The sequence below is a fragment of the Drosophila miranda genome, chromosome XR (genome assembly GCF_003369915.1).
Source record: "Drosophila miranda strain MSH22 chromosome XR, D.miranda_PacBio2.1, whole genome shotgun sequence".
Taxonomy (NCBI): Eukaryota; Metazoa; Arthropoda; class Insecta; order Diptera; family Drosophilidae; genus Drosophila; species Drosophila miranda.
Genome location: NC_046674.1, coordinates 25,807,309 through 25,832,974, shown reverse-complemented (window position 1 = coordinate 25,832,974; position 25,666 = coordinate 25,807,309). Strand labels below are relative to the sequence as shown.

Here is a 25,666-nt window from a genome sequence, read left to right as displayed (position 1 = left end):
CGACGGCGATGGCGATGGCGATGGCGTCAGATGCTCTGCAGCACTGCAGTGCTGCCTGCTGCCTGCTGCCCCTGTCCGGCCCTGCTTTTTCACACATAAATTTCGGCATCATATTTTAACGCCATATTAATATGCACACGAGTATAAATCAAAAATCCCCCTACCATCCTCCGTCTCCCCTATCCTTTGCACACACACACACACACACACAGCTAAGGGATGGACATGGATACACACACATGGACACAAAGTGGCCGTTGTTAACACGTTTGCATTTGGCCGACGCCATCAGCTGCTGGCAGCGGGACTAGGACCGGGCTATCGTTTATCGATAACCATGGCCAGCAATTTATGGCAGGGCCTGGCATGGCCCATGGCCATTCGCCAGGAATGCGGTGCCAGCAGGTCCTGGACGCCAGGAGGCGAAGAAGGAGGATATGATTGAACGACTCGTTTGCGCATAAGATTTGCTCCAAGATGAACGATAAGGATGGGTTTAGGAACCACTGAATCTCGGGAAGAAGAATTTAAAATGTATCTGTGGCATGGCCAAAGGTGCTTCAATCAAGTCTCCGTGCAGTTGCAGCTACATATGTTCAATCGATCAATCATTAGTTGTGTCCCCAAATCTGGGACTCGATCCCAGGCAAAACCCAAAAGCCTTTCAGCAATTAACAGGACTCTGAACTGTGGACTGTGGACCGTGGTCCTTCGCTTTGCATATATCGATTGGAATTATGTTAATGGAGCACCATATTCGATAGAGTGTGTGTGCGCTTGGTACATAAATATCTGAATAATAGGACCAAAGGCTGGTGCTGGTCTGTCATTCTTCGAGGGAATTACGTTGTAGCCATCGCCATCGCCATCTGCCAGGAATCCTCTCATTCCCAGTCCCATTCTGATTCCCATTCCGTAGCACTTGACAGGAAACAAAACATTTCTTTGACATGTAAACTAATGCGCTCTCAGGACTCCACTCCTCGCGATATGTATTTGTCCAAGGAAACACGAGAAATGAAAATGACACGAATGGAAACGCGGATGGGCCGAGGAGTGGGGATAAACAAAGTTCCAGATAGTGCGGGCCGAGTATCATTAATAAATTAGGACTTCTGGCGGGACAGGCAGGGCAGGGCAGTTCCTTGTTCTCTGTTCTATTAAGTTAACAAGCTTTTCTTTCAAGTGTCCCCCAACCCCCCTGTCGGCCGCCGAACAACCGCTAGACAAACAATGACGGACTCCCGAGTGGAGCCCCCAGCGCGTCTGGGGCTGGGCAGTGCTTGCCTTTTCAGCCGTCAATCTTGTTCGTTTTTTGTCGTCCACCAATTAAATTTGATTACAATTCGTTCTAATAAAGTCCTCCTGCCAAGAGTTTCGTGGTTAATGGTTGTTTCTCGGCGGCAAGGCCGGGCCGGTCAGGCCGGTCAGGCCGGGGAAGGTCGATAGATGGATTCCCAGATACAAAAGTGTCTTCCAGATACATGGTACATGGTATGTGTGCACATCATTAGACCTGGACTCACACACGAGTCGAACACACACGGGGCACGGAGCACGGGGCATGGAACACTCGTGTTGGCATTTATTTTTAGCTCAATTCAAGTCCTGCTCCAGTTGCTGCCTCAAAGGGTGTGTGCAGCGGATGTGTTCGATTAATTATTTCCGCTTTTAGTTCCTTCCCCGCCTTCCTTCCTGCGCACTGTGTGTGCTGGCCCAGAAGTAGGCAATAACTTTTGAAGCTCTCCTTCAGGGGCGAACTCTCGTTTGAAATCCCAGCACAAACATATGAATAAAAGAGCTCTGCTTTAATGAGTCACATCATAGGTCGGGGCCACAGAAGGGTCCTTCCTAATTGCTCCTGCTGGGTACAAAAACCACGTCCCACAGCCAAATGCAGAGCCAGAGCTAGTTCCAGCTCCAGTGTCAGGGTCAGGCGAAAAGTTACAGCAGCAGCAGCAGCAGCAGCAGCAAAATTTATGAAACATTTCCTTAATTGCACTTCCTTGAGGAAAATAATTTATTTAAACGACATGCGCACACCTTAAGTCCAACGGCAGGATGGAGGATTGTAAGGCCACGCCCTCTGGGCATTTCCCACTGCTGTTGCTGCTGCTGCTGCTGTGACTGCCAGTGACAAATGTCCTTCGCAGAGTCCCCGGCCGTGTGTGTGTAATTTAAATTGAAATGTCTCTCAATATGTTTGTCCTCCTTTGAATGGATCTGCCGAATGTTTGCGAAACATTATTTGTGGCCATTCCCATTTCTTCGTTAACCAAAAAAATCCAGCAAAAAGCCAACAAAAACAACAACAACAACAAAAATTCCTTCTAATGGCATTCTTGGGGCTCTAGTTGGTGCTGTGGCTCCTCTGTCGTCTGCTAATTGACTTTCTTTGTTGCGGTTTGTGCGTGACGTTCGCATTTCCGGATGATTGGCCTGCCTCCGGCCATGGCCCCCCACCCCTCCGGGCAGACCATCGTTTATCGTCCCTCCCGAATGACTGACTGACTGCCTGACTGACTGAATAACTGAGGGACTGACTGATGTTTGACCTACAGGAAAAACCAAATTCGAGCCGGACATTTTCCGAGTGCTTTGCATAATTCGTTAGGCGCAAAGGAAACCGCAGAAAAATGAACAATTCCATTCACTAATTGGCAGTTTTGCCGCACACTGAGTGGCCCAGTGGGGTCCAGTGGGGTCCAGTGGGGTCCAGTGAGGCCGTATTCTCTCTGTGGTTATTACAGCAAGTGCATCAGAATGCATCAGAATCGAGGGAATGGGAGCCGAGCGTTTGATTGCGAAAATCGTTGCAGTTGAAGAGGAGACGCCACATCCTGGAATACAGATTGCATATCGGCTTCTTCAAGGATTTCTTTTGTTACAGCCAAAGGAAAGCCATACGAGCAGACTCGGTGCACTTGGTGGTGCACTTGTTGAAATGATGGCCATTTTATGGCAGACTGCGTCTTCAGATACAGTTAATACTATCAGTTAACAGTATCAGTTTGACTCAATTATCAATTGCCGAAACAGCACTTTACGTCTGAGATAGAAATAGAGGTTTCTAGTAATTATTTGAGCACTCAAGTGGCAGAAATAAGCCACTTACGGGTGAATGGTGAATGGTGAATGGAGGAGATGGAATGGAGGCTTTTGCCTCTCAATGAATTAAACAGTTCGATTTGTGCCAAAACATTCCATTTAGCCCCTTGCCCACATGCGATGCGATGCGATGCGATTGTGATTAGTGGCCCATATTCAGGATAATTTATCTCGACAAGCATCCACTGATGAGCGATTGACAGGCAACGCAATGTGCATCGTATCTAATTTCAGTAGGATTCGAGTGTCCTCTGGATCTTCTCTGCTTTGGTGGGGGTGGTGGTGCTGGTGGTGGTGGTGGGAGATGACATCACCACAGCAGAACAGCAGAACAGCAGGCCAAGAGCTACAGCTACGAGTGCAGGACGACCTGTCTCCAAGTACGAGAATGCAGGGCAACAAATTAAATTTCCAGCAAACCGCAACGTAAAGTGAAATGAAAATAAAATCGCATAAACTACAAGGCCAGCTGCTGTAAATGACAACGCCGATAGGACGGGGAAGGGGCAAGGACTGCCACTCATCGGAGCGAGAAGAAGGATACGACGGACAGGACCAGACCGGACAGGACCAGACCACACCAGAACCAAACAGGACAGGCCCCATGGGGTCATTGCAGCAGTAATAGCTGCAAAGCAGCAGGGCAGCAGAGCAGCAGAGCAGCAGACCAGCAGACCAGCAGAGCGGGGGGCACTGGCAGGGCAGCAGCAGGGCATGCAACCACACAGATGGTGGCGCCCCATCCCAGGCTGGCGTGCAGCCGAGGGGGCAATGAAGTTTCAACACAGATGGATGCACGAACGCACTTGGCCATTTGGCCTCCGCATGTAATTCACAAAGAGAGAGAGAGCAGGAGAGGGCGAGACAGAGGGAGATAGAGCGAGCGAGAGAGAGAGAGAGAGAGAGAGGGAAACATCCATCTGGCTGTGAAACAGTGCATATCGAATGAGTTTCCGATAGTTATCCGCTTAAAAATCGATTAACCTATTTCCGATAACTACTGCAATGCGCATCCTGAAGGGACTGCCCAGGGAGTGAGAAGCGGAGCGGTGGGAGGTGGGAGGCGGAGCGGCCAGCTGCCAGTCAAGCATATTAACTGTTGTCTGCTGTCTCTATCCCTCTCTTTCTTTTTCTCTTTATCTCTGTCTCTTTCTCTCTCTCTCTCTCTCTCTCTCTCTCTCTCTCTCTGTCTGTCTGTAGGTTTGTTGTGATAGAAAGTGGCACATTTGTAAATCGCTCGGCAAACATTTATGCAACTTTATGGGTCGATGCAGTTGTTGCAGCTGTCTCTCTGCTGTCTCCACGCTGTTTGGCCTTTTCCCGTCTCCCTGGCTCCCTCCCTCTCTTTTTCATCCGCTCTATCCATCTCTTTCGGCCTCCATTTGCTGCTGGCCTTTGCTGACACTGCGGTCGATTATCGGGACAGATATGACAGCCGTATGAAATGCGTACAGTGAGTATTCGCGAAGCGAATGAGTGCATATTCGATGCCGAACTTTATCATTGCCTACTTATTGGGGCCTGCCATCCGCTGGCCTTCTGCAGCCATCATCTTTTTTTGGGGCGTTTGTCTCTTGTTTGTCTCTCTGGGCGTGGCCGCCAACGAGTGTGGGACAGACATGCAAATCAAGGGAAAGAGTACAGTGCCCCTCACGAGTGCGGTGCAAGGCGGCAGCAAACGAATGGCGTCTGTCTGACTCTTAATTAACTGACAACGGGCGTGACACACACAAGCGCACACACTCGCACTCGCACTCGCTCACTCACACTCACACTGAGAGATATAATCTCATATAGTACCTCCATATATATACATACATACTTAAATATCCACTGGCACTTAAAAGCAAGAGGATTAAGGAGTAGGGACGAAGGCGTAGGGGCGTGGAGCAGCTGCTGGGCCACATCCACATCGCCCGCAAGTGTTTTGCTAATTTTATGAAACCCTCTTGCGCTTAATTAATAGAAAATTATTGTGCAAACAGCTAAGCGGGGGGCTTGGAGCCGCTCCGAAAAGTATTAGCCACTATTTAAGGGCTGCGACTGGCTGGCTGGCTGACTGGCTGGCTGGCTGGACGGGTAGACGGGGGGGGCTGGGTGGGAAAAGCGTGAAAACAACATCCATTTCTGGTCCACCTGCCCCTCTAACAGGATAACTGGCTGATGTTGCCATGTCTTAACCCCAGCATGCCCCGCAGTTTTAAAACTATTCAACCATAAAACGACCCACGCAGAGGGAGGAGAAAGGAGTTAAGGGTATGGTAGGAAAGGAAAAGAGAGAGAGCGTAAAAAGACAGAGGCGAAGCGTAAATTCATTTACCGCAATGGGGGAAACAGAAGCCAACACACACACACACACACACACACAGAGAGATACAGCCACAGACAAAAAGCTTTTTACACAAATGAGTTTATGGCGGTGGCTTAGGGGAGAGGTTGGACTGGGGAACTGGCGGTAGGGGGATGGAGATGGAGTGCCACAAAAATTAATACATTATTTTTAAAGGATATATTTCAAGCATGTGCTACTGCTCCTTCTCCTCCTGCCGCTGCTGCTGCCAACAATTAAATCAGTGAAATCCACACACAGCTTTGCCCTCCACAACGCCACCACCGAAGAACCACCCCCACTCCCTCCGCAGGCGAGGCTATCCACAAAATGTTCACAACTTTTCAACTTAAATTCATTTTGTGCCAAAAACTGGGATGTCCTAGGAGAAACACACACCCCCACAGCCTCCACCCAATGTGTGTGTGGGCTAAGATGAGCTTGTGGGGAGTGAAGGGGAGCGGAGAGAGTTACTTCCAAGTGGCATCACATATTTTTCCCGTGGTTTGTTGTAAATTTGTTTTCGTTCACTTGCAGCGCTGTGACACCGCAGCCCCATCAACATCAGCGGCAACAGCGGCAACGGCGGCAGCAGCGGGGAGGCTCACTCCAACGCCCCAACCTTTTTTGGTTACCCCCACCCCTATCCGCCCCCCGACAAGCCGCAGCTTTTAGCTAACTGTAAATCAGTGCCTCCGACTCTCGAGCAGCTGCTGCTTGTGCTTTTCGTCCTTCTTCGCCTTCTGTTGCTGCGTAGATAATAAATTAAACGCACAGGAAAAGTGAAAGAAAAGAGAAAGAGAGAGAGAGAGAGAGAGAGAGAGAGAGAGTGAGCAAAGACAAAAAGGGCGGAAGGGGCTTTTTTGGGGGGAGGGAGAGATTGGCTTGAATTTGAAATGGAATGCAAGGGAAATTGATGAAGCTCTGCAGCTCAGCGTGCGAGGAGGAAACTATGTACTCCCTCCCGCAGGAACATAATCGTCATAAACTAAGGATTTAACTGGGATTATGCAGTAGGCATTAGACCAATAAATTAGCAATTAAATTCGGTCCTAATTCCCATTCATGCATCCGATGGAAGTGCGATTAAATGTACTTACATTCAGTTATGTTTCACACACTTTAAGCCTCAAAGAAGGCCTCATTCTCGCATCGGATCTGTAACTGAGGGAATCCGAACCCCAGCCAGAAAGTCGAGGGACAGTCTCTGTTTCGTTGGGAGGCTCTGGCATATAAATTTGAACTCTTTCGCGTAAGATTTATCAAAAACAAAATGGCAGCTCCCGCTTCTGCTCCCGCTCCGTGGCAAGGCCTTGCCACAAAACGATGGGCCACCAGAGCTGCCAGCCCAGATGTCGACGCACAAACGTTAAAAGTGTCCAAAAAGTTGGGCCAATGTTTCACTAGATAAAACGTCAGGGCAGAGGCCACCACAGGATGGCAGGCAGCTCCGCAGCAGGTCGGAGTCGGTGGCAGAGGAAACAGGATGGCTGTGTGGTGGTAGGTGGTAGGTGGTCGGTGGTCGGTGGTTGAGGCGTCGTCATCGTCGCCATTGCCGTCAACGGTTGGCGGGGCTGCCACGTCAACCCTTTTGTTTCAAATTAAAATTTACATATTTTAATGTGCAAAGTTTTTGCCGAACGCTTCTCGCACGGAAGGAACAAGCCAGAGGAAAACAACAGACAAACACGGTGGAATGTCAGGGGCCATAGCCATAGCCAGTGACAGCGACAGAGTTGGCCAAAAAACGGAGAGAAAAAATAAATTAAATTGACCTGTAAATATAATTTGGAAGGGAGCAGGAGCAGCAGGAGCAGGAGAGCAAGCGACAGAAAACGTGTTTAATTTCCCAAGTTGTAAGCAAAAACAGGAAAGGACGCAGGACACAACAGGAGATGGAGCAACTTCCTTCTCTCAGATGGAGCTCAATGGAACTTCAACTGAACTGAACTGAAGTGAAGTGAAGTGAAGGGATCCATTGAGGCAGGTTCAGGTATCATACTAGATGAAATGCGCAGACGTTCCCACCAAATCAGGCTAAAAGGATAAGACTTAAGCGAAGGATTATCCTCCTTAAGATAGACACCATTTGAATGGAAATAATGGCTCCGTGGTAATACACCATTGACTGTTGCAGCTTCTGCTGCAGAAGAAAATTCAAATTTCCAAGAGCTCATCATAATAGTGGCACCACAACCACAAGGCTGTCAGAAAGTATGCATTGCCACAAGCACCGCATCGGGGTAATAAAATGATTTTTGGGGTTTTCCCAGAGGCAGAGACGTCGATATCCAATCACCGATCTGGTGGTTTGTTTGATGGCAACGGGATGGCCAGGGAATGCCAGGGAATGCCAGGTGTCTGGGGTTTGCGATGCGGTTTCTAATTGCTTGTCAATTGTAGTAGATGCCCCCCCCCCCCCCCCCTCCACACAACTCACCACCTTAAGAGTTGGCACATTTATCAATTAACAACAAGCGTTCAAGTTGTGTGTGTGTTAACATGTTAACACCATTTAACGCTAATGTAAAGCAAACACTTTGATGTATTTGCCTTGTTATCGCTACGTTTGTAGCACGTTGCACTTATGTATGTATGTATGTACTCGAAGTACTCGGAATACGATTGTTTGGGTGAGTGTGGAACTAAGCGAATATTTGCCCCTGTGTGTGTGTGTATTTTTCATTAACTATGTTGGCATTATGACAGTCCACACACAGACATCCGCTTCGGCATCCGCGGACAGGGGTCCGTTTTTGCCGTTTAATCGCAAAGTACGACGATATATATATATATATATATATATATGTAGGATATAAGTAAATGTATGCTTACCTGCAAAGTATGCCAACATGGCGGTTAGGACGACGGATACGAATATTAAGGCGATGCTCAAGCATTTCCAGGAACATCGGTGCTGACAGCGCTTATCTATGTGAAACCTGTGGACGAGACAAAGAGCGGGAGAGAGCGGGAGAGAGTGAGTGGGGCTTAAACAAACTGTGAAATGCATTTGTAATTAACAAAACGGGCAAACAGAGGGAGGGAGATGAGCGATGAGGAGAAACCGCAAGACACACGGCTAAAGCCCCGTCATCTGGATGACTCGGCTGCTGCTGCTGCTGCTGCTGCTGCTGCTGCCTTGGCTCGTCCTGTGGCTTTAGACGCTTGACATGTCACAAGGACCACAAAAACAAACCAAACCAAACAACACACAAACCCCCCAAACCCCCCATCCACCGCCACACACACACATGCACAGACAGAATGGGGCCTGGGACTGGGTCTCGCAACAAGCAAGAGTTAGTACGCCAATGAGTTTGTCAAACTGTTGGCCACGGCTACTGCTGCTGCAACGGCTGGCAACTTTTTTAATATAGGTACCAGGTCCCCCTCCCGCTCCAAGTCCCCACGAAACACCCGCACCGAACCCAAACGAAACGAATGGCGAAACGCATGGAAAATTATGCACCCAATCCCTAGAAAACAGCCACCCAGCACCCACCACTCGGCACTAGAACTACAGTTACGTAACGGTGTTGGTGTTGGTGTTAATCACACATACTACTCTTAGTGGCAGTCGCCTCCGGCCTTCAGAGCTGTCTTTCGGTGCTGGTCTTGGCCCTCCTCCCGCCTCCCTCCGTCTAATTGCGTAAAAGTTGAAGGAAATGCGAGTGGGGTGGGGTGGCTTAAAGGGAATTAACAATTCTTGAGTTGGCGAAACTTTCGTAACTTGGCCAGAATTGGGTTAGACTCGAAAGTGCCCAGAGGACAGGGTCCCTCTCGTCCCTCTCGTCCCTCGAGGGAGGCTGACTCGAGCCACTACCAAAGGTGACTCAACTCACTCAATATCCTCTCTCAAAGGACAGGTGCAGCCCCCCTCCTCCCCAACGAAGCCATCCCCCTGGGCTATGGAGCAAAATAAATCAAGGAGCTAGAGGACGAGGACCCCCAGCATTGTTGAACTATGAACAACTCTAGGAGTGATCCCAGCAAAGGAAGGTCGTTCCCACATGGTTTTTCCAAAGGAGATCCACCTCCCCCTCCACCCCTACCGACCCTACAAAAAAACCAATGATTTGGACTCTGAATATACATATGTATTGTGTGTATTGCCTGTATGCACTATATCTCCACAACGATTTCAATTTAATTTGAATATTTTTCAGGGCAAGGCACCCGTTGAGTGGCAGGCAGTGCTACGTGTGGCACGTGCAGTTCTCCGCTCTCTCCCTCGTCTTTGGTCATTTCTTTGTGGCAGCCACATTCGGACTGTTTTTCTTTGGCTTTTGCCGCCTGAAACACTCATTGGCCCTGTTAACGTCAAAGGCGATAGGCCTCAAGACAAGTCGCTTGAAGGACATTGCTGCGAGTTGTCTGTGGTCCTGCTACGCCTTTACGGGCTGCAAGCACCGCTGCTTGAAGACACTCTGGAAGAACAGTAGACTGAAGCAAAAACCAGGTCGGATCTTCCGTATGGCGTATGGTACCTGTTGGAGGTTTGACTCTAGCCAGGTGTTTTCCCTGTCCTTTGGGAGGGTTTTGCAACGGCTTAGAGGCTGCAGGAACATCAGTAAAGCAGTAGGAAGGGGAAACAGGGTCTGATTTAATCTTCGCACTCATCGGATGAGACCGCCATTAAAACGGAGAAGGAGGCGCCCGAGGCCTGCGCCTGAATTAAATCGGTGGACTGGAAGTCATATCGGAGGGCCACGAACCAGAGCGAACACTCAATTTAACTTGAATTCTGGGGATTGGAGTTGCACCCGCGGCATTCAACTCGTGTTGCAGAGGGGCATGTGTTAATGGGTTAAAGGGGGACTGGGACTGGGATTGGAACTGGGTCTGTCTGCTTACCTGGATGGCGAATATGGCGAATAATGCGGTGCATGCGTTGAGTGGGAATTACGCAATGGGAATCCGGGCATGACCAACGGCTGTGAGCCGCTTATCTGGCAATGGGGTCCCCCATTGCCGCTGCCCGGTGGCCCGACGTTGGCATTGGGACCACCGCCGCCGCCGCCGACGCCAACGCCGCCGCCCACTTGACCCACGCCGCCCACACCGACGGGCATTGTGCCGGCGCCCATGGGCATGACGACGCCACCGCGATCGATGCCGCCATGGCCGATTGTGTTGCTGCCAGTTGACATACTTTGTGGCATCTGTTGTGGGTGGCCGCCCAATCTGAAATGGCAAAAGAGAAATGGACAATCAGTGAGTGGAGTGCATGGAGTACGAGTAATGTGGGTGGTCTACTGGTTGAGTGCTGGAGTGATGGAGGAGATTCTCTGTATTTTTTCGGAGACTTTTCCCAGGCAGAGAGAGATAGAATGCGAATGGGAGAAGCGCTTGTAATACGGAAATTAAAACATGTGCACAAGTTTTCGTCCTACATTCGCAAATTCCTTCGTCCTCCATCCTCCGTCCTTCCACCGCTTTTCCCGCAATATTTAAATCTCATCCTTGTGGACAAAGGCTTATTGTTGCTGCTGCCGCTGCCGCTGCCGCTGCTGTTATCATTATTATTTTCAGCGGTTAAGTGATGCGGAAATTTTAAATTAAAAAACATAAATCAATGCATATGTGAGTGGGTCGGTTCTGGTCGGGTAGGGTAGGGTATGGTAGGGTCTGGCCTGGTCTGATCTGGTTTGGTCTGGTCTGCAGCCCAGTCATTGTATGGTGAGAGTTTTCATTATCCCTTTCCTTCCCATCTCTGCCCGTCCCTTCCCTTCCCTTCCCTTCCTGGTGGCCGCCGGCCGTTGTTTGTGTTTTATTATCGCTCAACATTAAGCGGAAATGCAGTGCTGCTAGCGCTCGATAACTGCTCGCCATTGTTGCCTCTTTTTGCTGGCAGCTACTGTGTGTCGGCCATGTCGTGCCACACTTTGTGGATGCCATTTTCAGGCGCCGCCCGCAAGTATGCAGCACAAATTGCTGCTGCCCTTTTTGTTATTTCTCGAAAACATTTTTGCGGACACACACACACACACCCAAACACACGCGCGAGCGGGGAGTGCGTGTGCGTGTGCGTTCCAAGGACGCAACGGAGCTGTCGACAACTGAGCCAAAAATATTGGAAGCATTCCAGAAAAATGCCTGACACAATTCAGTGCACTTTCTGGGCCAAGTACAGTCGCCACAAAGGCCCAAGAGAATCGTTTGCTTTGGTCAGGGCTCAAAGGGAGCGAAGTTACAAAAAACTTTTCAAAGATTTTATGCAAAAATATTTGAAAACTGTGCTGGGAGTGCACTCCCATTGCGGGGCAAGAACGAGGCCAGTCCCACCGCCCTCTGGCCACACTTTAAATAAATGATATCTCATTAAGAATAGAAGACGAAGAGAAGTTGCCTCAAAGGTAATTTCTTGCAAAGTACAGCTGCCTCAAAGGCAATCTCTGCCATCTTTTGTCGATGCGCAGCACTTGGTATATAAATGTTTTCTAAAAGTATCTTTTCTTTGACAGCGAGAGAGACTGAGGGACAAGTATTTATCTCGGTTTTGGCGAAATCATCCAATTATTTCCATGGTGCAGCCTCAGCGTGATGGAATGGGGCAAAGGCAGCCTTGAAGTCTCTTCCGCGAAGTCATGAAAATGTTGCATGAAAGGCTATCTGCCGGCTTTGATGCAATGAAAGTTTTGCTTGCCAAGTACAGTCACGTCAAAGGCAGCACTGTTTAACCCGTTACGCCCGTCGAGCTTATCTATTCCAGTGCTTATTTTTATACGAGTACGATTCCCGTTCCCGTTCCCGTCTCAGTGCCCCAGCGGCGGCAGCATCATTGTCGAGTCGCGTCGAGTCCCATCGTCAGCTGCTGTCGAGTGCATTTGACATATCACATTTGGCTCTCGCTTTGGTTTGGTTCGGTTCGGTTTGGTTTGGTTTTGGTTTTGGCTCTGAGCTGCCGCCATTTTGGCTTTGTTATTTATGGCCATGTCAAGCGGTCGCTGGCTGGTCAAGCTCCACTCCACTCCACGCCCACTAGCGACCGCTCCTGCCTCTGGTCCTCCTTCCGCACTCTCTCCCGAGTCCCGGATTCCGAGTCCTTCTCCTCGTCCTCGGTTTCGGGGTCTGGCCTGCATTTGACATGCGGTTTTTGTGTGTGCCGTGCGGTGCGGTGCGGGTTTTTCTCTTTTTTCGGCTATTGAAAATTTGTATTGCTTTTTTTTTTTATTTTGATATGTTCTCATTTTGGGTTTGTTTTTGGAAATTCGGAGAATGCAATGCATTGGGAATCGGCTCAACCGCCGAATGAACTGCACTCCAATCTGGCACTTTTGCGAAAGAGATTTGCATTGGCTGTAGCGTTCTGTAGCTTTGTTTTTGTTTGTTGTTCAAAATGTAACCAAAAATCAAGCTGAAAATTTACGAGTTATTAACAAAAGTTCGGGCCCCGGGGCCAAAAAGCAACCAGATCAGTGTAATTTATAGCGGGGGGAAGGGTGGGGAGTGGGTCATGTGGCTGGGCGCCTGAAAATATGCAACACGAAACAATGAATGGGACCCCCGGGGCCAGAGAGAACCACAGCGAGAGCGCAGGGCCAGGGCCAGTGCCAGGGCCAGTGCCAGTGCCAAATGAGTGCGAAAGCCGCTTACAACACCAACAGCCGCAGGAGCAGCAGCCAAAGCAGCAGAGGCAGCAGCAGGCGGCAGCAGGCGGCACAAGACAAATGTGTATCTGTATCTATGTGTGCAAGTATCTAAGTATGTGTGCGTGTGCGTGTGTGTTTTGTGGCGCTTAGCAAATGCTAAGCCAGCCAGCGAACAGCGCAAGCTGTGCCTGTGATTTATTAGCAACAATAATAGAATTAAACAATTTAAATTAAGTTGTAGCCAAAAACCATAAACAGTCTGCCAAGCGGCCCTGTGGGTAGGGCTCCGGCTGCCGGCCGCCTGCCGCTTCCGTCTCCTCGCTGGCAGGACACGCAGCGTATTTTGTTGCCTGGCTGTGGGGATACCCTCGAAGGCGGCCATTGCTATGGGTTCTTCGACATGAAGGCTGGAAAGGTGGAGCTTCTTAAGAGCAGACTCAGTCTTAAGCTAAAGGTGCTCGAAACGACTTGCAGTCGAAGTTCTCAAAGTCTCTGAATTATCTTTAAAGTCTTTAATCCTCTAAGGGGTGCTCAAAAGTTCCAATCGAAATGCGAATGGTGCTCTTGACCAGCAGCACTAGCTGAGGGGTGGCAATGAAGGGGAAAGTCAGGCAGCAGGAAGTGTCTTTGGGGCCATGGTGGGGTCGCAGTAAAATTTCCTCGCGCTGCTGGCGGCATTACAAATGCTTCCTGTGCATGCATTTGCCAGCAGTTTGTGAGTGTCCTGCTCTATCCCATTGTTTTGAATGTGTGTGCGTGGCAGTGTGTATATTGCTGCCATTATTATTGGTGTTGACCAACCGCAGCAGAGCCCCATGCACCCGATCCCTGTGCACCACTCGACACTCGGACGAAAGTTGTGCCACACGCAGAATGAGACAAGTGCAAGTGCAGACGGGAAAAAAAACCATTGCATACTTTTCAGCGTGCATCGCATTTTGTAACCCACAAAAAATGGCATTTTGTTGTCGCCACTGGGCGACTCTCCATCTCTCCCTCTCTCTCCATCTCTCTCTCTCTTTCACTGTGTATGTGTTGTGTGTGTGTGTGTGTGTGTATGGTTGATTGTTTAATTAAATTTGGATTTAAAAGCAGCGCGCAACAAAGATTTCTGGCAATTATTTTTTGCCAAGTGTTTTTTTTTTGTTTTGTTATTCAATCAAATAATATTCATTTCATTTGCAATGAAACACAACAACAATGCAAAACGTTCTTCCTTTATTCAATTTTGTGTGCCTTCCGTCTCTGGCTGTGTGCGGGGCAGGCGATAATAAATTCAGTTTTAAGCTGAGCCACGAGACACACACAGATACACATCGGGTCTCTTTAACTGTTTTTGGAATTCGGATAAAACAAAAACAAGTCTTAAATGGGGGCGAAAAGAACAAAACAAATGCTCGAAATTGAACTAAAACACTGCACTTCCCTATTGAAATATAATCACCTGTTCAAGGCATTGATTTTTCCATTGTTAAGTGGCCGAAAGCGTTCAGTATTTTTGGTGCATGAAGCGGGGGGCATTGGTGGGTATGCAGTAAGTGCTTTAAGTGTTGAAAAGTGAGTGAAGTTTTTCGTTTGCTGCTTTTTTTCTTCGATTTATAAATGGAAGAGAGTTTTGGCAAGTGTTGGAGAGAGTTTTGTTTTGTAAGTGCTGCAACAGATCGGTGTCTTGATTAGTTTCCTTTTTTTAATCTCATTTCGGGAATGAATCTGAGGTCGTGTTTTCGCAGTACCCTGTAGCCGGGAACAAATCAATCAACTCCGCCGCATATTCCGCCTAACACTTCCCAACCCCTCCCCCTCTCCATCCCTCGGTTGCAATCCGCTTCTCTCAGCTCACTTGCTCTCAGGGCCCATTATAGCTGCATTAGAGTGCGTGACAGGACAATGCGCTGGGCTCTGGCCCTGGCTCTGGCTCTGATTTGGATGCCGTTGCCGTTGCAGATGTTAATGTTGCACGTAGCCCTTTGCCACAGTTTGTTGTTCACCTATTTGGCGTTTTGTCTCTCTCCCTCTCTCTCTGGCGTGGCTGTTTCCATCTCTCTCTCTGTGTGTTATTATTGATTTCGCGCTTCATTTTTCTAGCACGTTTTCAGCGCCGCCTCGCACACAACGTGTAATTTTGTTTGGATCTATCGTACGTTTCCCCTAGACCTCATGTTCCCTCTTCGCTTCCCCTCTCTTCTCTTCACTCCTTTTCCCTCCCATCCCTTTTATTCTTCAAAACTTTCTTTATGTGTGTGTGTGTGTGTGTGTGTGTGTGTGTGTGTGTGTGTGTGTGAAAATTTTGCGAAAATCACGTTTTTGGTGGGCGTTTTGTTAGTTTTCGCTTTGTAAGGCACGAATCTGATGAAACCAACATCCAACGTGAGACCTGAGGACCTATGAGCGGAGAGGGGAGACGTGAGGAGGGTCGGATAGGGTAGGGTAGGAACATGGGCTTAACCCAACAATGCGATGCAGGGCAGAAAAACGAAATTCATAGTTTTGTTCCACTTTGTTCCATTAGAAGCGTATGACTGACTGTGTGTATCTGTATCTGTAGTACAGATTCTGTGTCAAAATATGTGTGCGTGTGTGTGTGCCCCTGCCACTGCCACTGCCACTGCAATCCATTGAAAAGTTTCGCAACAAAACGTTCAATGGCCTTCAGGCTCGATCGGGCTCTGGGGAAAATTCAAGGGAAGGAAGGCAAAGGAGGCCCCCACCCGCCCACGAAGACTGTTCATCAAATTTGTTTAGCATTTCGTTGTTGTTTGTTCTGAATGGCGGAGGGGAAATCGTCCACTCAGTGCTCGGATATGATATAAAACTCCTGAATGAACGAACGGAAGGAGCCCATCAATTTGGATGGGATCTATCGGAATTCAGGCACGATTAAGTGGAATCAAATATGCCTACATGTGGCAGGACCTTTGTGATCCATACACAACCCTTTCATATCATTCCATTATTGATTTCCCCATCATTTCGATATCGGTATCTGTGTATTTAAGGCCAGCATAAAGCAGTCCCGCGAGAATCCACCATCCTTAGACATCCTTTGGCCATCGTTTGGCCTCCTCTCTGGAGACCGCACAAGACAAAAGAGGCAGCAAATCAAAAACAAACCAAACCAAAAGAAGCATCCGAAGGAAAACCCAGGGCCAAAAAAGGAGGAGAACGGCACACAGCACAAATAGAGACAGGAGCAGTTTTTCGGGGGGGTCGGATGGTGGCCAAGGAGGAGTGGGGCTGTCGCTGGAGGCGGCGGCGGCGGCGGTGGGGGCAAATCAATTTAATTAGTTTCTGACTTTCATTTACAAATTATGCATAAATCTGTAGACAGCGCCCCAGAGACCATAAATTAAGCGCCAGCCAGCGCCAAACGCAAACTCTCGACAACGAAAAAATATACGAAAAAGGAAAAAAATCAGCGAAAAGAAAAGCGAAGCGGCGAAAATAAACGAAGGGAAAAACTTTTAGCAAAACACAAACAGCAGCAACCGAAACTTGTATCTAACTACAGAATGGAGAAAGCAGAAAGCAGGGCGGGGGAGGGGGAGAAAGCCAAAGTAGAAGTAGAGCCAGAAGAAGAAGACAGGGAAGAAAGCGATAGAAGAGCGAAGAGAGAAGAGAAGAGCGAACAAGAGTGAGGGTTGGACGCAAAATTAATTTGCGCTTTTATTAAATTTTCTCTTTTCTGCTGCTTTTAGTCCAGGACAGGACCAGGACAATCTCAAAGAGGGGGAAAGCGAAAGCGATAGAGAGAGATAGAGATAGAGAGAGAGAGGGGGAGGATGGCAGGTAATCACGCCCGCAGGGGGAAAACGCACACGCACACACAGCCAAACACACACACAGACACAGACACAGACAAATATGAGCAATTTTTATCGAGCGTAAGAGCAACAAGCGAACCGCACGGCACGCCGAGGGAGAGAGAGAGGGCAGAGAAGAATGCACAGGGCGAGGGGAAAGGGTGGGGAGGCGACAGCGGAAGAGTGACAAGGGTGCAATGCCAAAAACGCTGTCAAACGATATGCAAGCGGCGGCAGCAGCGCAACGTCACCCACCAACCCCTCGAACAATTTTGTATACTCGATTTATTTTCGTTTTTATTTCTGGTCTCCTTTCCCTTTTTGCGAAAAATTTCCTATAGTACGGGGGATACTTCGTCTCCGAGACTGATCTTTCATGGAGATCATTCACACGTCACAGCTGAGAGGAAGAACTGGAAGAATGACAGAGAATCGGGGGAGAAACAGATGGCAAACATTCGCAGTCTCAGATGGAAAGAAGAGAGATTATAGAATAGAAGGATAAGGGTTCCTTCTAAAGAAGCTCAGGATTGCAGAGACACAGCTACGGATATATATTTGTCTGTTTTCACGGCACGACGAAAGGTTAATGATCTGCTAAAGGAATTTGCCTTCGAGCGGCAGGGGCGGGGCGGGGAAGGGAGTCGCTGTATCAGTTTCGCGCTCTCATTGCAAACGATTCTGCAGGAATAAAAATGAAACCGAGAGCAAAGCACCCCTCCCGCCACCCCCCTCTATGCATCCACGCCGCTGACGCTGACGCTGACGCTGCCGCTGAAGCGACTAATAACCCCCCGAGGGAGCAGCAAGAACCAAAACTTGAATCCGGCAAACCGCCAAAGGGCGGGGCCGATGCCGAGGCCGCAGCCGAAGCCATGGACATGGATGTGGATGTGGATATAGGCGTGGGCGTGGGTGGTGGCAGCAGCAGCAGCAACAGCCACGGCAGCGGCAACGGCGGCGACTGGCAATGATCAAAGCATTTTCCTTTCGCCTTTTCCCTCCTTCTCGGCACTCTGTCTCATCCTCATCCTCATCCGTCGACGATGCGATGCCAGGCGGCAGCGGCCTGGGTTGGGTTCGGGGCATGCTAAATTTTTGTTATGACGGCGGAATTAATGTTATTAAGGGTCGATTTTCTGCCACGGTCTGGTGTGGTGGTGCCATGGGTCTTTCCGCTGTCCCTGCTCTCCCCCTTTTCCACCTTTTTTGCTATTTTTTTTTTTGTTTGTTTCTGTTTGCGCTGCTTCTCTTTCTTTTTGTGCAGCCGTTGAGTTGATAATTTTGCGATGCCACCACACCAGCGCCAACAGCAACAGCAACAGCAACGGCGACAACAAGAGGCAGAAGACGGCTACGTCATTATCAGCAAATGCCGCACGCCGTTTTGTTTGACAAAGGCACCAGCCCACACCCACATCCACACCCACCCCTCACCGCACAGCACCAGCCCCCACCCACCACCCACCACCCACTCGAGTCTGTCTCTCCTTTGGCTGCGTTTTCCCTGTTTATGGGCCTTATTAAATATTTACAGTTTTGGCAAGTTTGAAAAGCGCCTTTAATTGCTGTCACTTCTAGATTAATTATTTACACACACACACACACACACAGGCGCAGACACAGACACAAGCATACCCGTACGCACCCACACAGCCATCGACCAGGATGTCCATAGGGGCGCCCCGGAATCCTGGATGGTATACAGGTACACGTACACATACCCTTTCCTTGCAGGAGGAGATGGAAGGGACCGCCATTTGTATCTGCAACATATCGTCGAGCCACGAATGAGATGTAGATCGTTTCACTCGTCTTTCCATTTCGATTCCCTTCACTTGGAGAGCATTGCCTGGTCGGCTTTCGGCTTTCGGCTTTTGCCTGGGAAACTCTTTCGGCTTTCCTTTTTTGCCTGCTCGTCATTTCGTCCTTTCAGGAGAAGGTAGGAGGAAGGAGGAAGGAGGAAGGAGGTGGGCGTTGGATGGCGTTGGCTGCTGGCTGGTGTTGGTATTGGATGGGAGGCATGAAAGCGACGCGCGATAAGCGCCTCAAACATTTTTCCAAGCGCTTATTAATTGTGTTTGTCGAGTGACGACGGCTGCTGCTTGAGCTTGAGCCCGAGCCCGAGCCCAGCAAATGGGAGGGAGGATTGGGCTGGGGCGGGGTGTGGTGTTTGCCAAAGGATTATGCAGCTCTAAGGAAAAACGAAGAGAAAGCTGGAAAATTGTAGTTTAATCTGGCGCCCTCCCACGGCCACCTGCTGGGCGGGGGAGATTTTTTAATATTTGCCAGAAGTGTGGCAATAAAACCAATCGAGCTAATAGCGGAAATTGCCTACAGACGAAGACCGAAAACCCCTGAAAAACAGAAATGCCGAAATCGAAAAATCGCAGCGGGTCATCGTCCTTCCAGCCACGTGGCCATACCGCAGGTCCCTGTATCCCTGTATCCCTCTGTCTCTCTGATTTTTCCCAGCGCCCGATTCCGATTTGAAATGGAATAAATTGAATTAGACGGCCCGCCAGAGGCCAGAGACCAGAGGCCAGAGGAATCGCAGCTGCAAGTGCAACCACCATCCGCATCCCCGATTCTCCCCTCTGAACATTTTGCCATTTCCATTTCCATTCGTCCCGTCAAGGCCATAAAGCAGCGTGGTAATACGCACTCGTATGTTCGTCCATCTGGCTAATAATCAAATCAGTGGGCGTGGTCATATTTTTAGATTGCTTTACGCCCCATTTTCCTGAGGGCAATCAATTACGGGGTCCGTTCGTAGATCCATTCAGCAATCTTTTTGCCCTTCCGATCGGAATCGCAGAGAGTGCCGCTACCTTATCGAGGAACGGAGTGGAGGAGACACGACTATCATTAGAGTCTCGAAATTTAAAACACGATTCGAAGGAGGCTCTCTCTTCGAAGGAGGTTTTTCGCCGGGCCTTCGACAGCTCGCCCTCAAGTTAATTTGGAACATAATCTTTTAATCTGGTTTTTGTGTCAAACGCAGACCAACAGCAAAACACAGAGCCCAAAAGTGGGTGGGCAGGGGGCGAGGACTCGAGTTTCGGGAAAAGCCACCCCAGGAATCAACCCTTGACAGCACGGCGCACCACGGTGGTTGGGATTTATGAAAAATTCATTAGTTCCGTGTGCATCCAATAGATGACGACATATGAGCCTAATGATGCCCCAGGCACACATACACACACCCCCACCCACACCCACACCCCCACCCACACCCACACCCCCACCCGAGAGGCAGTGCATTGTCCAGTCGCTGGTCAAAAAAGGGATCCGGAAATATGAGCAAAGCATTAGCCAACAAAATACATCCGCCATAGACCATTAATCCGTTCCGGCATTACGGGAAATCCCATTGACTCCATGGGCAAATCGGAAGCCTTTCTTGCCTTCTCTTTTATCGAATGAAAAATTCAAATTAAATCGAAATTTCACTGGGGAAAAATCTTTGAACGAAAGCCAATATTTATTGGCTGATATGTGGCACAAAAATACTACAGATATATAGCTATCCATCCTCAAGGAATGGCGTTTACTAACCCTAAGAATCATAGATACTCCAATTCTGTCCATTACAAAGGATATTTTGTTAAACTTTAAGGACTTTAAGCCGAAGCCCCATTCAACTTTGGTCCCCTCAGGCGAACAGTTACGTTTTTGCACTGGAAAAAGTATCAATTACCGAATTACCAAGCAACGTCCTCATTAAAATTAAAACATCAACGAACCCGAACATCATCGGATGTGTTACTAGTGTTTAACCCAGCAACGGAAAGAAAAAAAGGTTAGCTGCTACTTTGGAGCATTGTGATTCCCATCTCCGGCATTTTCCATTTTCCAGGACTGCAACAAAGGCTAACGGAACCATTGTCCTCGTCCCCGTCCCTGTACCTGTCCCTGCGATATCCCTCTCCCTCTCCATGTCCCTGTCAATGTCGATGTCATTGTCGGGGTTCGTTTCGCCCCGTTTTTGCATACGCGATACACAATGCTCTGAATCAGAATCTGAATTTGGCTCCAGGGAGCGTGCATCAGTGACGTATTAACCAATGTTGATCCTTCCCTTTTTGGTCCCGTCACCATTTTTTGCTCCACCATTTTTTGTATACCCTTTGCAGAGGGTTTTTGGCGTCAGCAGTCGAGGTCTGGTCTCTACTTGAAGACATCTGCCCGACAATTTGCGTAGATCCTTCCCTTTGAGCCTGCCCTGTATATTTGTTGGAATATTTGAAAGTGTATCCACGGCTTCGTCTGCCATCGACTCCCTTTTTCCGTTTGAGTTTGGGTTTGGCTTTGATTTACTTTACTTTAATCTGAATGTAATTTTTGTGTGTAATTTTTTTTTTTGGTGGGGCGGGGCGCGTGTATCAACGTGCAACAAAACGGGCTCAAGGGGGATCACAAAAAATACACCCACACACCCGCACACGCACACGCACACACATCAGCATAAGTCAACGTGTATGTGTGTGTGTGTGTGTGTGTGAGTGTGGCCGAAATTCATCAAAATCCAATCAATCTTTCATTTAAACATTTTCATTTCGGCTCGTTGCGCGGCAGTCGCATTGAATGGAAATCCATACAAAGGGCAACAGAGGGGGAGAGCAAAGGAGACGGCAGGCTGGCTGCCGATAGCGATAGCGATAGGGATAGAAAGAGACAGTGAGATAGGGAGAAAATGGCAAAACAAAGAGCGAGAAGAGCAGGCAAAAAAAAATCCGACGTAAAGCGCAAATATTTGCGCGTATAAATGGGGATGATGATAGATGGAAAAACCAAAAGGCAGCCAAAGGCCCAGAAACCAAGCCCCGAAAACAAGGCCCAAAGAGGTGGAGGAGGCACCAAACCGCAAGGGGGAGCGAGAGAGTGGATGGTGGATTCAAGGAAAACAAGAAAAAGAAGTGCGGAAAACCACTTTAGCTACCATTAAAGACTCATAGAAGGTCGACACTGAGGCTTCTGCATTCATATCCATTTCCTTCCGATCAAAATTTGAGAGAACTCTGCGGAATCATCTAAAGATGGATCTACCTTCAGAAATGGAAGAGCTGGAAGGGCTGTGCATTCTCAGAGTCTTAGTTCTCCTAATTTTGACATATTTTAAATGGCTTGCAATGATATATCAGGTTGGGAGACGCAATAATCTGACAATTGGTACAGTTTTTCCAACTAATGGACCGGTGGCCAGATGTGGTTCGATGCTGGAGCCAGAGCTAGGGCCCAGGGCCCAGAGCCCATCATCCAAATTAGTTGGGGCGGGGCACAAATAAAGCGCTATAAATAAACAGAAGCTACAAAAAACGGAAGGCAGAGCCCGCTGAAAGTGAAACTTGAAATTAATTCCGAGAGGATCTCCAGCCCGGAACCACATCGGACCACCCACTCGACCGAATGATGAGAGCGCCTGTATAAATATTCGGAGCCCGAATCCGAAACCGAATCCGTAGCATAAATCGTGTGGCCCAAATACTCGTAGAAAATTTTATGACCCATCCCCAAACAATTTCCCGAACGCTTTTCCATTTCTTATTTGGGGAAAAGCCAAAGCAAACACCAAGCGGCAGGCAGCCAGGCAGCCAGTGGGAGAGGAGCACGGGAGGGAGTCCCCTGTTTACCGTTTTGCATTTAAAGCTTAATCCCAGCCAAGGAAAGCATGAATTTATAATTAAAAGTAAATTAAAAGTAAATAAAACCGAGGAAACGCCAGTCCCGAACCCAAAGGGAAACCCGCCGAAAAACATATCCAAAGAAAACCCAACCCTGTTTTCATCGGCATAATGAGGGGACAGCAGGAGAGCAGGAGAGCAGGACATTCAAATAATGTTTGACAAGCCGTCAGAGGTGTTGAATGGGTCTCGTGCCGAAACAAGGGGAACAACAAATCGTATTTGTGGTGGAATTCTGGAACCACTCTACGGACCTGGACCCTATGCGATGGAAGACTGGACAGTTTCATGCAGTAACTTTCCGAAAAAGCACACTCTACGCCAAAAGGAGCCCGCCCTGCTTCCGGGCTTAAAGTGAAATCTGGGAATCTTTTTTCGTGAAATCGAAATTGGTGTCAACGCATAATCAGATGTTGACCTCCTCTCGCCCTAAGCCCCAGCCCGTCCCATGCCATCCCCTCGGACAAATTTGAATATCTAACAAGGACGAGAGGAGAGTGTAACATTAGCAAAAGATGTGCCAGATAGAGGCAGATGGGAGCAGTGGAAGGGGGCCCAAGGAAAAGCCGAAGTAAACGGCGCCCCGAAGTAGGTTAATGTGCGTCGATGTCGATAAAAATATATGTATGTGTGTCGTATATTGACAGTGAGAGATGTACACACACACACACAGTCGCCTTTTATGGATGTATCCATGGGCTTTCCACAGTACTCCACAGTTAGCCCCCAATCTGAGTGTCCCCCGTCGTGTGGTAGTCCGTTATTCGATGTCTAGGCAGGAATGGAATTTAAAATTCTAATTGCTCTCCACCTCCGTGCCCGTCTCCGTCCCCGTCTTCGTCTGTGTGGACGTACGATGTGCGATGCTCCTCTTCTTTTCAGCCAGAATGAATAAAACATTAAATCGGATTATAGAAATTTTGCATTTTTCAAAATTAACATGTTTATCCTGGCCAAGAGACGAGTCCCAGTGCCAGTCCCAAGCTCGAGTCCCAATCCGAACAGAACTACATACTGCAGTAGAGAGAGGGAGAGACGGCACAAGCGGGGGGGGGAGACGCAGGAACGGAGGAGGAAACCGCACTCAAAGTGCTGGGGCAACTTCTTGGCAGCCCTCCCTCTCCCTCTCACAACCCACCTCTCTCATCGACACATCGACGCATGCAAATTGCGGAGAACCGAAAATGAAGAAAAGCCAAGGATTTCCAGCAATTAAAACAGACAACCAGCCACCCACCAAGTGGGCGGAGCCTAATAGGGTTAAGCATTTTGTTGAGGTGTTGCCCCGAGGAAGAGAGGCAAACCCACTTGCCACTTGCCACTTGCCACTTGCTATTTGCCACTTGCCACTCGGTGCATGAAAAGTGCGGCGAGGCGATACCAGATACCAGACAGCAGATAGCAGATCGATGAGGATGCAATCAGAGAAGGGAATTCCAGCAAAATTTGGGCAGAACTTCAGAGGCACAATCTGCACGCATCTGTGAATGGAATTTTGAATGAAAATATTCCCCAACAAAAGACATCTTTCCGGGCAGAAATATACGTGAAGATGGAATATTGCATGCCCATAATACGGGTATTAGCTGTGGGAATATTGGCACCCTTTTTTTGGGTGTACTCTGGTACTCTGAAGTCAGTGTCTGCCTCGAATTGCGTTCGTTTTTATGTCGATTCTGAGAGATACAACAACTCAAAGTTGGAACAGATATCACTCCTTCTTACAATACCAATCGAGAATGTCCAAGCTAAGGACCCAAACTGTTTTGAATTCCCTTTGAAGCCATGTCTCTCTGGCTTTGAGTTCTCAATCCACTTGATGAAATGCTGCAATGAGTGAGTGAGTGACTGATTGAATGACTGGCATCCGTTTGAAGTGGCATAATGAGATTAGGGTCTCTGTTTTTGATACTTTTATGTGCCACAGCTCGCTCAGATTGGATGGGGAGGAAGGGTTCCGGTTGAAGTTCGAGCCGCCAGCTGGCCAGCTGGCGATACTCCTATGATGAGGGTTCAACAGTTGCCCGGATCGTGGCTCATACTAGTAATTACGGGGGCAGGGCCCGAGTCCGAACCCGAGCCCCAGCCCTGGTGATAATTGCAGGTTACGTCCAAAGAATGAACAATCCATCAATGGAGCGCTGGACAGTCCACAATCGACAGTCCAAAATCCAAAATCCACTCTTCCGATCGTCATAAGCCTTTGATATTTATGACGTGGCTGCCGCGTGGGGCGTTATGTCTGCCATCGACACTCCGTGACACATGACAAACAGCAAGCTGCGGCCAACCAGTGGCATAATCAACATCCCCATCGCCATGGCCATAGATATAGCCATCGCCATCGCCATCGCCATCGCCATAGACGCCGCCTGCCGCTGCTGTTGCATGAGTGGCATGTGTAATTAGCCTGTCAACGTCCCCCACCTCCCGCTCTCCCACTCTCCCACTCTCCCCATCTCCCACTCTGCCACTGTGTCTCCCAGTCATGCAGCGTGCGGCGTGGAGCATGGAGCATGGAACACGGGGCACATTGTATTGCGGCTGGTTTCGCTTGCATTGACGCCAACTGCAGACGGCGGCAAACATTATTTGATTGCCGAAAATGCAAATTGTCGAAGCGATTAGCACTGGGGATGGTTGTTGTTGTTGCTGTTGGATGGCGGATGGCGGTTGGCGGATGTTGTTGCATGCAACAACCACGATGACTAAGATGATGCTGCAAAAACTTACATCATACGCTTTCGGTTGCCAGCCGCGCGATCGTGTCTGAGGAATGTCGGAAGCCAGGAGGAAATTCTGTGGAAACCGCAGACGGAAACCCTGGCGCAGGATTTGGAGAACAACAAGAGAGGCAGCTCAAGACAATAATGTTGCATAGAGAGCGGATATTTGATTGAAGTTCCGTAGCCTGCTATGTATCTTTCGAGGCGCGTATCCGTATCCCGTATCCCAATCAAATTTGTCTTCGGGGGAGTGCCGTTGTCCTGGCAATGGCACCTCCTAATTATGTGCGGAGCCTCCGTGTGTGCCTACCGTGCATATCAATGGCGATATCAAGATGCGATTTATGCGACTTTTCCTCGAGTGGCGTGTGGTGGGTGCTGGGTGGTTGGAGGGGTGTGGGGGGCGTACGGCGTGCGGCGTGCG

The 25,666-nt window shown here is 48.9% G+C and overlaps 1 protein-coding gene across 6 annotated transcripts in view; it reads right to left on the bottom strand.

The window, feature by feature from the left end:
* Positions 1-25,666, bottom strand: part of LOC108151471 (teneurin-a) — a 148,304-nt gene that overhangs the window by 52,862 nt on the left and 69,776 nt on the right. For all 6 annotated transcript variants that reach the window (XM_033387339.1, XM_033387340.1, XM_033387343.1 and 3 more), the window contains 2 exons: positions 10,295-10,624; positions 8,273-8,379 (listed from right to left, as the gene is read on the bottom strand). In XM_033387339.1, coding sequence (XP_033243230.1) covers positions 8,273-8,379; positions 10,295-10,624 — 437 coding nt within the window. The remainder of the gene's footprint in view (positions 1-8,272; positions 8,380-10,294; positions 10,625-25,666) is intronic.